Raw genomic sequence first — 15,801 nt, forward strand, 5'->3', positions numbered from 1 at the left:
TGGCAAAGTGTCAGTAATAATATTTTTAGATTTCTACAAAGTTGGCAACCCTGCCCTACCCCAAACAACCTTGTCACCTCCTCTTCCCCAGTATCTGTCCCCCCAGGGCAGTTTGGCAGGTGGGTGAATGGATGGCAGGATGGTATATGTGTGTGTGTTACACGTTCTTTCACTCAAACCCCCTCTTCCCCCCAAGCTCTCTCAGTCTACTTCCTTCACTTTCTCATCCCTTTCCCCTAGTCCTTATCCCTTTTCCCCTCCACTTCCTTCCCTGTTTGTTGTTGCAATTTACCAGGTTTCATGGTATCGGCAAAACAACCATTCTGGAGTCCCTAATCCATGCTTCCACTTACTGTTGACTTCAAGTATCTCAGCTGGCAAGTGGTGACAGCGATGGATTGCACTCCCAAGGCTACCACTGCAGGCCAGATTAAGCTCCTTCTGCCAATGCTGAGGAGGCCAGATAAAATTCATCCAAGGACCACATAGTTTGGGGAACCCTGGCTTGTGCAATAGAATGGTGATATTTCGATGGAACAACAAGACTATGGTAGAGGTGATCAACTGACAGTCCATGGTGTGTAGGCTAGTCTGAGCTCCTAAAAGAGCTTGTTTTAATGTATCTGCAAAGCATGTGTAACCCCAGCTCCACACCAGGGTATGAAAATGATGAGAGGTACTGGACATTATATGAAAGAAGTCAGACTCTCAAATTTATTAGTTGGTTCACAAATTATGGGTCCGAGAGATGATAAAGTGGACCCAGCTAAGAAACAACAGGGTAGCTTCACATTCTCGAACTGGTCAAGGAGAACACCCCTCCCCTCCCCTCCATGAATCCTGGTCCTGACAGCTATTTAGTGCTAGCACGATAAAGCATCGAGACAGAGCCACATCACACTCAGATAAATAAAAACTCTCAACTTTATTTCTGGTTTTATAGCTATTCACTGCATTCAGAAATAGCATTGAGTAGGCATATAAATACCAAATACTCAGAATTCATGTGATACAAGAGTCAGAATAAAAACTGCCAATCATACAGTCTTCACTTGAACCAAAATTATATCTCCTCCACCTAACACATTTTCTGAAATGTGTGGCTTACATCCCTTCCCGTTATCGCAGGGGTGCTCAAATTTTTTGGGGCCCACCCCCAGCCAGTCAGGTTTTCAGGGTATATTAATGAATATGCATGAGATTTATTTGCATGCATTATCTCATATATATGCAAATATCTCTCATGCATATTCATTAGGGATATCCTGAAAATCCAGGACCTGAGGACCGGTTTGAGCACTCCCATGTTACAGTACTTAAAAGCTCCACATATTAGGTCAGGACTTTCCAAACCTGTCCTGTCCTGGGGACCCCACAGCCAATCGGATTTTCAGGATATTCATTTTGAATATGCATGAGATAAATCTGCATATACTGAGTTTCCATGATATGCAAAATTATCTCATGCATATTTATTATGGATATCCTAAAAATCAGACTGGCTGTGGGGTCCTCAGGACAGGTTTGGAAAGCCCTGTTTTAGGTACACTTCCCATCTCATCCCAACCAAACATTATACACAGAATAGGCACATTACTCCCTAATTTCTCATCCTTTTGAACTTCATCTTCAACATGGGTCATTAGGGTTACATCCTTTGCTCCTCAGGCCTCTCATTCTATAACCCCTTACTGTTAAAAATACCTCCTCAGACCTCTTGGACTTCTCGTAGGTTCTTCCTTCTCCATCCTTCCAGCAGCATGCAGGACTCCCCAGTCGCCTCCAATCTCTGGAACTCACTAGGGCCCTCTTCATCTTAGATCAACACCTTCTTTCCCACCAGCTTCGACTTCAGATGGAGGAAACACCTAAGCACTCTGTTGTTCCTTTCCCATTTTCTTAGGAGGAGGAAATCCTGTTGGAGTTCTCTGAAAGTAGAGAACACCAACAATATTTCCTTTACACCATGGCTTTGAAGGAAAATCCCTAAGGGGCCTCTCCATATTGGAGGGATCCTCGGGCCCACCAGCCCATGGGCTGTCTACTTCAGGCTCTCTACATCCTGGAGGTCCCTCTCTCTACCAGCGCCATCCTAGAAAGGTAACTTCTGCCAAATTTACCAAGGCTTTATACCTCCCCAAGTATAAAGAACAAACTCGGTCTCTGCTCTGTCAACATCCTGGAGGTCATGTGGGTAAGCCAAAATCCAAGTCATGAGACCCCTATGACATCTCAGGGGTGTTGGCCATCCTTTCCCTGGAAAACCTAATCATAATTTAACTGAACAAATAGACTGCAACCCAATAAGTCATGGCTGCAATACAAAACTACACTCAGTGAGTCAGAGCTGATGATCCAGACCAAGAGGCATCTGAGGGTATGATGCCCAATATCCCTGGCCTTTATACTCCATAGGCCAGCAGTGGCAATGGAGCAAGGGGAGAAAGATCTGCAGGGCAAATGGAGCCTTCTAGTATTTTCAATCTGGCCAAGGATATTTTTTAAAATCCAATATACTCAGTAACACAACTGATCATGGCGAGGTAAGCAGGAGGAAGAGGCTGGGGCAAATGCCAACCCCCTTTTTTTTATCTTCCTCCCCTGGGGTCTTCCTCCCTAGGCCACCTAACCAATGGGTGCCACAGAACCCCGATGGGAGGTGTGCCGGATCTGGTGGCATTTTAGCTGAACCTGGTTGTGTGGTCACCACTATGTGGAGGACCTCTAGCCATGGATTGCCTATTCCCATCCACATGGGCTACATAGCCCTAGGACATTGTCATTCCCCTCTGCTCCCACTCCTCCCTACTACCCAGGAACGCACCAGTGCAGCATGAATAGCCACACCTGCCCCACAGGACACAAGGCATGACACTTCTGCCTTTCTCTCCTTCCTCCAACATGGCAAGAAGTGCACCAGCATGCCCAGTTATAAGCAGCACTCATGCATGTGCTGCGGCACCACTACTTTATTTACAAGCTAGTAGAGAGCAGAAGGATTTTTTTTTTAAATCATGATTTGTATTTTGGCAGGCATTGTCACAAACCTGGTCTAACTTTGACATCACTGTCTATTTCAGGATTTTTTAAAATTGTAGTATTTTAATCATAATTGCTTTTTAATGTTTCAATTGAAGACATCCATGCTTAAATTTAAGTGCTTCTACAAGCATTAGCTATTTTATATATTCCTGTCAAATGAATTGCAATGAAAAAATATTGCATACTAATTCCTGTGTTATGAGAAAGAAAAAGAAGGCAAAAGGAATTGAGCTCTTTAATGAATGCTACCTTTTTGTTTATTCCATATTTTATATCCAATGTTCATTGCAGAAGTAACACAGCTTTGGTTTATTCAATTCTTGCCGTATGGACCTGGAGCATGTTACAGTTTCCTCTTGATCTTGCTGGTGAGTATCTCATTGTAAATAATAACAGATATAACCAAGGGAGTCACCTGTCATCGCTAACAACTGAATTCTTCTTTTCATGATTATGCATTTATTAATAAACTGTTGTGTTTATAATTTCAATAAATAGATAAATAAATTCTGATGCTGCTTAAAATGTTAAATTGAAAACACAGTAACATGGTAATGATGACAGAAAAAGACCAGAAGGTTCATCCAGTCTGCACAGCAAGTTTCTTACGGTAGTAACTGCCGCTCTGTGCAGGTTATCGTCAAGCTTTATGTTAAGTTTAGCAATGTTTACAATCTAAACTCAGCAACTGTCAAACTCATTACAAAAGTGTTTTTTACATGGTGAGTCGCCTTCATGATTATTTAGACAATGCTGCTTGAATGTGCTTTGCTTTTTGGACTAGGCCGGAGAAGTAGTCTTGTGCTTTATCCCTACTGTTTGCATATCAGTATCCCGGACCGTAAAAGTCAGGGCCTAGTGTTGACTGTTGTCTAAATTAATTCCCCATTTTTCTCCCTCTGGTCAAATTAGAGAGTGGTGTTGCAATTGCGTCGCAAACATCAAGGCTAATTGGTTAAGGGTTGTAATCCCCGTGCCTTCTGTTAAGGGAAGAAACTGCCACTCCATGCAGGTTACCCCCATGCACCCTTTTCTTCATTTCCAGCCTCTAGTCTTTAGGGATCCACAGTGTTTATCCCATGCCCTTTTGAATTCACTTACTGTTTTTGTTCTCACCACCTCTTCTGGAAGTTAGAGAAACTATTATCTAGTAGTGTCATTTACATGATTCTGTGAGATCCCATCTAGGTCAATTATGGCTCAACTCAGTGTGCTATTTTGGCTAGATTAGATCTTTATCTTGGAAGGCTCAACAGGTTGATTGCTTAAACATTGATAAGATGAGCTGAAAACATTGATTTAACGAGTGAACATTGTAAAATAGTAATAAAACAAAGGGACGGTAATTTTAAAACGGGTGCGCGTGTGCCCACATGAGTGCACCTATGCAGGAATTTTAAACTGTCCACGCAATTATGCACATGTGATTTAAATACACTTACCACATGCATGTGTGCTCCTAATTTTAAGCGATTACACGAGCAAATGTTATTTGTGTACTTCCTTGGGAATTTGTCAGTTTTAACGCGCACTGCTAAGTAGATTTTAAAGCATGCACGCGTGAAAAAAAATAGCCAGTTTGACCAATTAGTCCACTAGCTAGCCCAGTCTATCTCTGGGTCACTTAGACCCCTCTGGTTCACCAGCCTGCACTCCCCCCAGTTTACCCAGGCCCCTCAATGTTTTAGGATTTAAATGAGTTTTCTTCACGGTTACACCTCATCAAGTGCAGAAGTAAGCATGCATGGGTAACAGCCCTATGCGTGCTTTGGGCATGGGATTTAAAATCTGTATTTATGTGAGTAAATGTTGGCCTCGCCCTGGAATGCCCCTGACATGCCCTAACTCCGTTCATTTTTTCCACATGTTGGATTGCTCGTGCACGCACTTGTATGTGCACAATTGGGCTATTTTAAAATAAGACTTGCTCCTGCTTGCCCGGATACTTACATATATGGGCCTTTTAACATGAGCAAGTCTTTTAAAATTCACCTCTTAGGAATGCAATGTTAAATCAAGTTGGTTGAGCAAAAGAACTCAGCGTGGTGGTCAAAAAGATGCATTCTGGTTAAGGAAAAGTAACTAGAAGGGTTTCATAGCGACTATTGCTAGGCCCAGTCCCCTTCAATATCTTTATAAGTGATATTAAAAAATGGCTAGAAGGGAAAGGGTGCTTGTTTGCAGATGATATGAAAAACTACAAAAGAATAAACATGCTAAGGGTGATAGATACGATGAAATATAACTTTAAAAAATTGGAAGAATGGTCAAGATTTCTGCAACTTTGCTTTAATCCAAACAAATACAAAATCACTCATTTGGTGCTATGGAACTTCAAAGGACAACTATTAGGGATGTGCATTCGTTTTGGACGAATTATTTAAACAGTTTATATACCATTGAATGGACAAATCCGTCTCAATGGTTCACAAAATTTAAAAAACATAATACATCGTAGAAATAATTAGAAAAATGAAAATATATAGTAAAATAATATAAAATATCTAAGAACTGGAAACAAGACAATTTCAACTAAATTGTTTAATTTGTCCTGGTTCGGAGGACCCGAAAAATGATCGGAATTTTTCTGAAATTTTGGAAAATTTGTTTTTCGGTTTAGTGCACGCTAACCCGAAAATCGGGGGTCCCTGAAAAAAAAAAAAAGCCCGAACTGCGGGAAAACGAAATTTCCCATGGCGGGCCGAATCCGAAGCCCTAAACAAATATTTTACCCAATGCACATCTATAACAACTATCATTTTGAAGGGGAAGAACTAGGTAAGAAATATGTAGATCCTCATTTCTAATGGCCTTAAGTTAGCCAGTCAGTGTAAGAAAGCAATTGGAAAAGTTAATAAAAAATTTGCATGCATAGAGAGGTATTGCTAGTAGAAAGAGGGAAGTAATATGGCCTTTGTATAAGTGTCTGGTGAGATATCACTTTGAATATTGTGTTTAGTTCTAGAGACCGCATTTCCAAAAGTATATTGGTAAGGTGGAGACCATTCAAAGGAGGGCTATCAAAATGGTGTATGACTGCACTATGAGCCATACATGGCTAAACTGAAGGAGCTAAAGATAAACTCTCTAGAAGAGAGGCGGGAAAGGGGAAATATGATACAAACACTGAACTATTTAGCAGGCTTCAATAAGGTACCAGAAGCTAGCAATTTGCATAGAATACAAAGTTCAAGACAAAGGGCCATCCCATGAAAGTGAAGGGACAGAGGCTCAAAGGAATGTAACAAAATACTTTTTCACTGAGAGGGTGATGGACACCTGGAACAGAGTTCCAGTGGAGGTTATGTGAGTTGAAAAAGCAGCAGTATTCAAGCATGCATGGGATAGACACAAAAGGGACCTTACTGGTAAATAAAATCTGTAACAGCACAGTAAGCAGACGCAAATGGGGCAGACTTGGTAGATCAAGTAGTCCCTATCTGCTGATGTCATTTTTGTGTTTCTATGTTAAGCAGAAAACAAAACCTAACAGACCTGTGCACATTATGTAAATCATTCCATTTTGTTTGTTTTAGATTTATAAAATGACCGTATTTTCTCACTTTATTTGATGTACATCGATCTTTTTTCTGATAAAATGAAACCATTACCATTTTTCCTGCATCCTCCCTCCTATCCCTCCTGCTGTTTATAATGCCAGGTTTCCTGAATTTGAATAGGAACTTAAAGAAGTAGTGCTAGCTAAATGCTTCGAAATATCAATATATGCGCATGGGATGTTTCATAATGATTTAGCGTGCATGAATAAATGTTGGAATAAGCTTCTCAGACTTTCAAATGAAAAGCTTTACTGTGCTAAGAATACCATTTCTTGTGTTACAGATTAAATTTATTTAAAGAGCACTTGTAAATCTCTTCTTCCCCTCCCCCACTTTATATCCCTTCCCAGTTCCCTTAGCCCAGTCATTGCAGTCCTGGATGGAGGGGGGTCTATGTGCCAGGGCGTCCTACAAAGTTCTGCAGCCATGACTCTTGAATCCAGCCCCTGGGCGTTGTTGGGTTGGTTTTTGTTTTTTGGGGTTTTTTTTGTGGTGACTGGGGTTTCTTCTCTCCCTCCCCTTTGCTTTCTCCACTAGGAGCTGAGAGTGCTAACTCTGTAGTGTCCCCAGCCGTGGCTGGCATGGGAGTGAAGGACCAGATCTGGGACCTGAACCCAGCCCTCTGCATTGTAGAGGGGTGCACTGACATTAAACCATTAGGGCCCGCCCTAATGCCTTAAGGGGCTAGTTTTCAAAGGCTTATTTGGGGTCATGGCTGTAAAATTGCAATACACATGCATTGAATGTTTCAAAATAAGCAGCATTTAAGCACCTTAAAATAAATTAATAAATAAATACGTGGCCTCTGTGTGTGGCAAGCATATTTTCTGAAGGGCGGGAGTACGAGCATATTGTCACTGCCACATGGAAAAGAATGCGTGCACAAAGAAGGCATTTCGAGGACGTTCTGGGACAGGGTTGTTGAAGTGCACACACATTTATGTATATTATAAATGGAGTATTCACGTAAGTCGTCAAACATGCATGCACATTTTTATAGCTGCTAATTAATTTGTAGAAATTAAATCTGACTTCTGCTTTGTCTATATGGAGTGTTCGCGCGAGTCGTCAAACACGCATGCACATTTTTATAGCTGCTAATTAATTTGTAGAAATTAATAAATCTGACTTCTGCTTTGTCTATATGGAGTGTTCGCGCGAGTCGTCAAACATGCATGCACATTTTTATAGATGCTAATTAATTTGTGGAAATTAAATCTGACTTCTCCTTTGTCTATAGTTTTTGGGTGGGGGTTCTGGAGCAAGTGGCGGAAGGTGTGGGCTGACTGGTGCTGGTCTCATCAGACTGGTGCTTGGAAATATGTGCACAAGTTAACTATTTTTTGTAAGTGAGATCCGGCCTACACCGGCCATCTTTTATAAAATACCTGCCTCTGCGCATAAACTGAAGGGTGTTATGTACACATGTTAAAAATGATCAAGGTATACTTTTGTACTCCGCCATGGCCATTCTTTGAAAGAAATAAAATAAATATTTAACACATAAAAAGGTATAGAAACTAATCGGATCCCCGCATTAAAAAAAAAAGAAACATCCACGTGCACTTTCAGAGCAGTGATACCTGGTAGTTTATGAATGGCTTGGCTCCCGCAGGCATAACTTTAGGTGCACCTATTTATGCTGAGTAATGCACACTGTTGAAAATTACCCTCTAAATCTCCAATTGTATAGTGTTGTGAGGGGAAAAAAGAAGCAATGTAAATATTGCTGCCATTATAACATGTATTGGGCCTTATTCTAAGAAGACTTCTTCCCATTCTCTGCCTAGAGAAAAAAAATTTATTGAATAAGGCCCATTATGTATTCGCACAAAGCAGGTACAGAAGGATACTAGAAAAGTCCTCCAATTACAGAACATTCAATATAGTTTATTACAGTGAAAGGAAACCAGGAAAAACACATTTCCAGCTTGTCAAGATCTTGTTATCTATGTACTGCTTCCTAAATTTGGCTGCAGATAGAAAAGAAGTGAAATCCTTTGCATTCTTCCATTTGAAATGCTTACTTGGAAGTTTTAAATAATGTTTTAAAATAAAGATATTTTCAAGGGTTAATCTAGAATGTAATAATCCAAAGCTTAAATAAATGCTTGATTTTTGGCTCGTTACAGAGATATTTTCAGCCAAGCTGCTGAAGGCTTGACTAAACAATTGGTTTGTTGTTTCTTCTCACTGATAGGCAGATGTAATGCAGTGCATGTGGCTCTACGCACATATTTGTGCACACACAGTTTTAATCCTGATTTACAGGGAGTTTAATGCACAGAAAATGTGCAGATAAACCTGAATAAAAATGTGTGCACAAATGAAATTAGCCCTTCTTAATGCTGGAAATGTAGCTCTTGGTCAAAGGTGGAGTAAAGTTTCTGGGGTTAGTGTTAGTCTATGGGGCTGAACCTGGAGGATTCTGCTGCCAAGGTCCTGTACTCTGGATTTATGTGCCTAAAACATGATTTGTGCAGAAAGCATGTTCTCTGCTCATAAATCATGTTTTAAGCATGCTGAACATATTTTTGTGCACACATTTCCAGGTTAGCATACTTTGTTTTTAAACTCCCAAATCATTAGCATACAATTAGCTTATTGCATGGGGAATTAACTCTTGTTTTAGCATGTGAATAAAGGAACTGTGCACATCAAGCTGTGAAAGGGCTCTTTTAAAAGATTTTAATCTTAAAGACATTTCTTGTGATTTATTGCATATATTAATCTCTTTAGTCCTCCGATTGTTCCCTTATTCAGACAAATAGCTCTGTACAATTCCCTGCCATGTAAGTCATGTTGCAATCCTCTTTGATGGGTCAGTCTATACTAAGCTCATATTCACTTTACTTGCCATTCTGAACCCCTCCTGGTCTCATCCAGCTGAATATAGTCTGGACCTTGTGACATGAGCAATGTTTTCTTTTTGGTCTGGCAGGTTCCTCCTGCTCCTGTGGGCTTTCATAGATCAAGTTGACTAGGGATGGACAGAGGAGGGAGAGAGAGATGCCTGGGATGGAGATCATTAAGGAAGAAGGAGGAGGATAGGCAGAAAGATAAGGGAGAAAGTGGGAGAAAAAGGTAGAAGGATAATCAAAAGGGGGAGGATGTAGGATTAGGGGTTAGAAGGAAGTATTCCTGAATCTGGGAAATAGAATCCAAGAGAGGGAGGGTCTGAATTGCAGTGGGGGAGGAAGGAGATGTCTCTACTGTGCTCCAGTTCTGCTCTTTCTTGCATCCCCTCTTTAAATTCCTTTCCAGTCTGGCATGCATACCCCCACTATGGTTGCTAGCCGGATCCAGATTTTCAGGACAGGTTGATCCAGTCCTGGTTTTACCCCATTTCATGCAGGGACCTGCAGTCCCTAAGAAAAGCAAGACTGTAGGTACATGCATGCAGAGGAGTAAAACCAGGACTGGATCAACCTGTCCTGAAAACCAGGAGCCAGTTGGCAACCCTAACCCCTATATCCTGCACTTCTCTCTCTCTCTCTCACACACACACACACACACATAACAACACTGCCTGCCTTCCTCCAGTTCCCCTCTCTCCATACCTGGGAACTTTTGAAGTGGAGTCACCTGAGATTAATGGGGGGTGGGGGTGGGGCAGAGCTATATGCATAAACCTTCTCCACTCTCATGCTCATATAGTGATACCCACGCAATTACCATGTGATATTCTGCAAGATTGTAAAGGCCTGGCTTTTTTTTTTATCAGGCTTTTAATTCATTCATGGTGTTATTTGATTTACTTTTAATTGTATTTGTTTATTTATTGTTGTTTAATTATGTAATATTAATTTACATTTTATATTCATGTTTTAATTTTGTTGTATTATAAACCACTGCTTTATTTGAAAAGCAGTATATCAAATTTAATTAACCTAAACTAAATTTGCATACTTATTCACTCCTCTCATCCTCCACACACACATATACTCTCTCACATACACACGGCCATATACACAGCCACTCACACTCTCTCTCACTCTCATACATTCTCTCCAGTCCCAAACCCTCCAGCAGCAACAGCATCCTCCTCTTCCCACTCCACCCTGCCCCCCTCCCCTTCACCCCAGGTGGCAGACAGGACTCTATCTGGGCTCCTTCTTACCACCCGCTTGGCTGAAGCTATCTCTGCTCCTTACAGTTGCGTGGACTGACGGGATCTTGTTGCTTCTTCCTGCCCACATGGCCAACACCACTGATTCATTTCTGCCTGAGCAGGTCCAGTTGATTTCTTCTTCTGCATCCGCACAGGCACTTCTCTGCTGCACCTGGACCTTTCCAGAGTTGGCCCAGAAATCCACCAATTCCTTTAGAATGCCAGAGTCTTGAGTGCTGTAGGCAGTTCTGGTTGCTGCAGCTCAAGAGGGATATGGTTGCACTGGAGAGGGTGCAGAGGGGGGCAACCAAGATGATAGCGGGCATGGAAGGCTGCCCTATGAGGAAAGGCTAGAGAGGTTAGGGCCGTTCGGTTTGGAGAAGAGACGACTGAGGGGAGGATATGATAGAAGTCTACAGAATCATGAAAGGACTTGAACAAGTTAATGTAAATCTGTTATTTACTCTCTCAGATAATAGGAGGACTAGGGGGCACTCCATGAAGTTGGCAAGCAGCTCACGTTAAATAAATCAGAGAGTTATTTTTCACTCAATGCACAGTTAAGCTCTGGAATTCATTGCCAGGGGATGTGGTTTGGCAGTTATGCTAAATGGGTTTAAATGTTTGGATGAGTTCTAGAGGGCAAGTCCATAAACTGCTATTAATCAATAAGGAACAGTATTACTGCTTGGGATCTGTTTAATGTTTGGGTTCTTGCCAGGTACTTCTGACTTGGATTGGCCACTGTTGGACCCAGGATGTTGGGCTTGATGGACCCTTGGTCTGACCCAGTATGGCATGTTCTTTTGTCTTCAGGCCAAACCCAGAGAGTTCCCAGGTATCTCTCACTCACTCACTCACTCACTCACTCACTCACACACACACACACACACATACATCCATGCTGAACCCTTTCATCTCTCAGCCCCTTCCTCACCCCCCAATAATCCCACTCTCAGTACCTCCTAACCTCACCAAAATTATCCCTCTGTGCTCTGTTTGTTCCAGGCTTAAGCCCCTCCTTTCCTTTTCCTTGCAGCTGGATCAAGAAGTGAAGAGGTGTTGTCTGCTGAATTAGATTTAGCACAGCTGGAAGGCAGCAATTCTTCAGCCAGCCTGCTGCCCCTAGATTTTTGCTGCCCTAGGCATAGGCCTAATATATCTGTTGACAAAATGTAGGCCTGGATCTCCTGTATGGCAATAGACAACACTGGTGGTGATCTGACAGGCCAGCTCCAACATCAATACTATCTGGATTACTGAGTGGGAAGTACAGGCAAAAATTGATTCTTTCTGAGGGAAACCTCACGTGTGAAATAAAGAAACTTGCTGCATGAGGAGAAGCTCTCTAGATAGCAGACAGCTCTTGTTTTCTTTCATCTGTAGTTAAAGGTACATTCAAGACACTCTCCAAAGTATTTTGTCCTTGGAATTGGACCCCACAATTCTGTGTGTTCAAGAAACACTGAACTTTTAGGATATCAGATACTGAATATTCATTTAAAAACATCCATTTGCTATTTTAATTAGAAATGCTCCCTGCAAAAATCATTGACTTGTCATTCATTTTTAGTTCTTGTTGCTAACCAAATTGTTGATAACTCAAAGCTGATGATAATCACCTCTATAGTTGTCAGTAATGTGGCACTTTACTAACACATTGTCAACCATGCATAAACTGGAGGTAAGAAGTATCTCAGAAACAAGAACAGAGGTAGAGTAATAACTTGAGCAAGGCAACCATAAGCATTTTTAACCCTGCAATATATTTGTATTTACAGTGACAAATATTGGCTGCCATCCAGCTCCATCAACAAAGAACTTGCCTTGTTTATTACTGTGCAGGTACAGTGCAGACCTGTGGAACATTGGAATTACCCTATTCATACAAGATGGTCCATTTCTCATTGTACGGTTGGTACTGATGGGCTATTTTAAGGTCATAAATCAGATGCTGGTGTTTTTCACAGCCAAAAACATTCTAGTGGTGATGCTGCAGCTGTATCGTCTCATTGTGTTACTGCTAGATTTCCGCGCATCCCTGCAGTATCAACCCAGCAGAAAAGAAGGAGAAAGCTACTGTCCATGTGAACTGAGTGATGGGAGCCTGAATATCCCGCCCAGTGGCAGTGCTAGTGATAGTGATGGAAAGGAGTGCGCCACTACTGCCATTGCTCTGGAAGATTCACCGATGGCATCGGAATGCCAGTGAAGGCCTTCTGCCGTTATTTAACCCCTGCAGTGGGGCTGAGTTTCTCATCAGTTCTCAATCAATCCTTTATGACTGGTTTTAGCAATGAAACATAATGAATGTTCTTGGTTCACAATCCCAAGAATGGGCGATACACTTGAAATCGATAACCCTTTGTAAACTGGAAAAACTGATGTATGTAGATTTTGACAAAATATGTTTTCTGGACATAATAGATTAATCTTATTTGTATGCATTTGCTTGCATGTCTGATAACAAGCAATTAGAAAAGTATCCAAGAGGATTTAGTGGCAATGGAATAGAAAGAATACATTTAGAAAATAAAATCTTGAAACTACAGAACAGATTCTTTCAACATTCAGTAATGTTTTGTTGTATGTACCATACAGTATATGGAGCACATATATACAACATATACCGCACTGCAGAAATCATGCCCTAAATATTGTAGAACATTCAACTATCCTCCATCTTTTCCTTTTCCAAGCACCAAATCCGGTTGTTGCTGGATACAATATTGATTACTTCAAGAACCATTAAAAGCAACCATTCTTTACACAGCAAGTGATGTGCAGGGAAGTCTAAGTCTTCTGGTTTCACAGCTCTGACTACTAGGTCAGTGGTTCCCAAACTATCTGGGGGGACCCCCAGACAGTCAGGTTTTCAGGATTTCCACAATGAATATGCATGAGATAGATTTACATACACTTCCTCCATTGCATGCAAACTCAGCTCATGCATATTCATTGTGGATATCCTGAAAACCTGACTGGCTAGGGATACCCTAGAACAGCGATTCTCAACTGGTGTGTCGCCAAGTGCCGGCAGGTGTGTCACGTGCTACCGGTCTCCCGCTGCTCTTCCTTCCTCTTCCTTCACCAAGCGAGAGGCAGATGATCTTCCACTGCTGCTGTTGCTGCCCGGGCTATCAGCACATTCAAGCCCAATGGGAACAGCAGCAGTGTTAGTGGAGGCTGGCAACTGCGGCTGGGCCTTTTCTTCTTCCCGCACCTGCCTCCGTGGCCCGGAATAGGAAGTGATGTGCAGTGGGGTGCGCGGGAAGAAGAAAGAGCCAAGCTGCATGGAAAAGTAGCGGTGCAGCATCGGCCCCGAGCAGAAGTGTGGGCCTGGAGCAAAATCCGAAGCAGCCGGCAATCGGCAAAGGAGACAGCAGCATTAGCTTCCGCGGCCGATGGGATTCTTCTTTCTTGGCCTGCGGGGGCTGGAGAGGAGGCTGCTGCAGTTACCATTTGTGCTCTGTTTGGGGGGGGGGGCAGGAAGTGAGAGATAGAGACAGCCAGCCTGTGTGTGAGTGAGAGAATGTGTGTGTGATTGAGAGTGTGTATGTGTAACTGTGATTGAGAGCCTGTGTGTAATTGAGAGCATGTATTTGATTGAGAGCATGTGTGTAAATGTGTGAGAGAGAGCATGTGTTTAATTGAGAGAAACTGGTCAGAGAGATGATGTGTGTATATGTGAGAGACAATAAAAGTGACTGGTCAGGGAGATGATTGGAATGTGTGTGTGTGAGAGAAAGAGAGACTGATCAGGGAGATGACTGGTGTGTGTGTGAGAGAGACTGGTGCATGTGTGTGTAAGAGAGAAAAAGTGATTATGGGAATGAGAAGCCTGTGCATGTGGAGAGAGTGAGCATGGGAGTGAGAAACCTGGGTGTGTGGGTGTGTGGGTATGTGTGAGACACAGCATGTGAGTGAGAAGCCCGTTTATGTAAGATCACAGGAGTGGGAAGCCTGTGTGTGTGTGTGTGTGTGTGTGGGTGTGTGTGGCATGAGAGAGAGAAACTGTTCAGGAAGGTGACTGGTGTGTGTGTCAAAGACTGGTTGGTAGATGATTGGTGTAGGATAGGCAGAAACTAGTCATGAGGGTGTGACTGGTATGTGCATGTGTGTGCGAGAGACAGACTGGTCATGGACCCTAAGGAAGAGGACCATGAGTACAGAGTTTAGCCACTACTGCTGCTTCTGGTGTGTGCTATGTACAGCCTGCATGAAAGAGGAGTAGGAGAGCTGCTGGAGGGAGTAAGTAAAGGTTGCTTTTTAAGTTTATTTTTCTTGATTCACTGCCATTTTAATTATTTAATATTATGTGATATTTTATTGGTGTTTGGAGAATTTTTAATAGTTTTTATGAGTTTTTAATTGTTGGATGTTATTCTGTTCATAGCTGTTTTGAAACATTTATTCTGCTTATTAGTATAGTTTTACAGTTATTTTTGTGTAGGGATCTATAGCTGCTTGCTAGTTCTGTTTTTCTAATAGGAGGTGTATTGGTCTTTAGGGCCTGATTTAATATTTATAGTGTTGCCTTTTCATAGATAGAGTTGTTCCTGTTTGAGTGCATTCCATAAGACAGGTGTAACTGTGGGTTAATTAGTTTATGTGCATTACTGCAGATGCTGGGAGTATGTTAGGTTGGTTCTGTGTGTGTTACTGAGGTGAGATATTTTATAAACATGCAAGCGTTTGTATCAGTCTTATTTGTTGCATTTTTTCAAGAGGACATGCATTGGTAATAAACTGCTGTCTTTTCATAAGTAGGGCTATTGAGCCTGGTAGTAGAAAGAGTTTGTGGTGCTGTTACTGAGATGACACCAGAACCAGAATATTTTTTTTGTAGGGTGAGTTGTATGGGGAATGTCATAATTCTGCTTTACATCCATTATTGTGGGTCAGGGGGGGTTCCTGTGGATGTAAACTGTACTTTTACATCTAGCCCTTTGATGATCATGGGTCAGTGTGTCATGCATGTGAGAACCATCTGTCAGGTGTGTCCCGACAGAAAAAAGGTTGAGAACCACTGCCCTAGAACAGGTTTGGGAACAACTTCATTAGGCAACTTAGGGGGTCATTTATCAA

The 15,801-nt window shown here is 41.9% G+C and overlaps 1 protein-coding gene across 1 annotated transcript in view; it reads left to right on the forward strand.

Moving 5' to 3' along the window:
• Positions 1–13,264, forward strand: part of TMEM26 (transmembrane protein 26) — a 58,591-nt gene extending 45,327 nt beyond the window's left edge. Inside the window, 2 exon segments of the mRNA XM_029609745.1 lie at positions 3,334–3,410; positions 12,495–13,264. Coding sequence (XP_029465605.1) covers positions 3,334–3,410; positions 12,495–12,925 — 508 coding nt within the window. The 3' untranslated portion in view covers positions 12,926–13,264.
• Positions 13,265–15,801: the final 2,537 nt, after the last annotated feature.

The sequence above is a fragment of the Rhinatrema bivittatum genome, chromosome 7, assembly GCF_901001135.1.
Source record: "Rhinatrema bivittatum chromosome 7, aRhiBiv1.1, whole genome shotgun sequence".
NCBI classification, from domain to species: Eukaryota; Metazoa; Chordata; class Amphibia; order Gymnophiona; family Rhinatrematidae; genus Rhinatrema; species Rhinatrema bivittatum.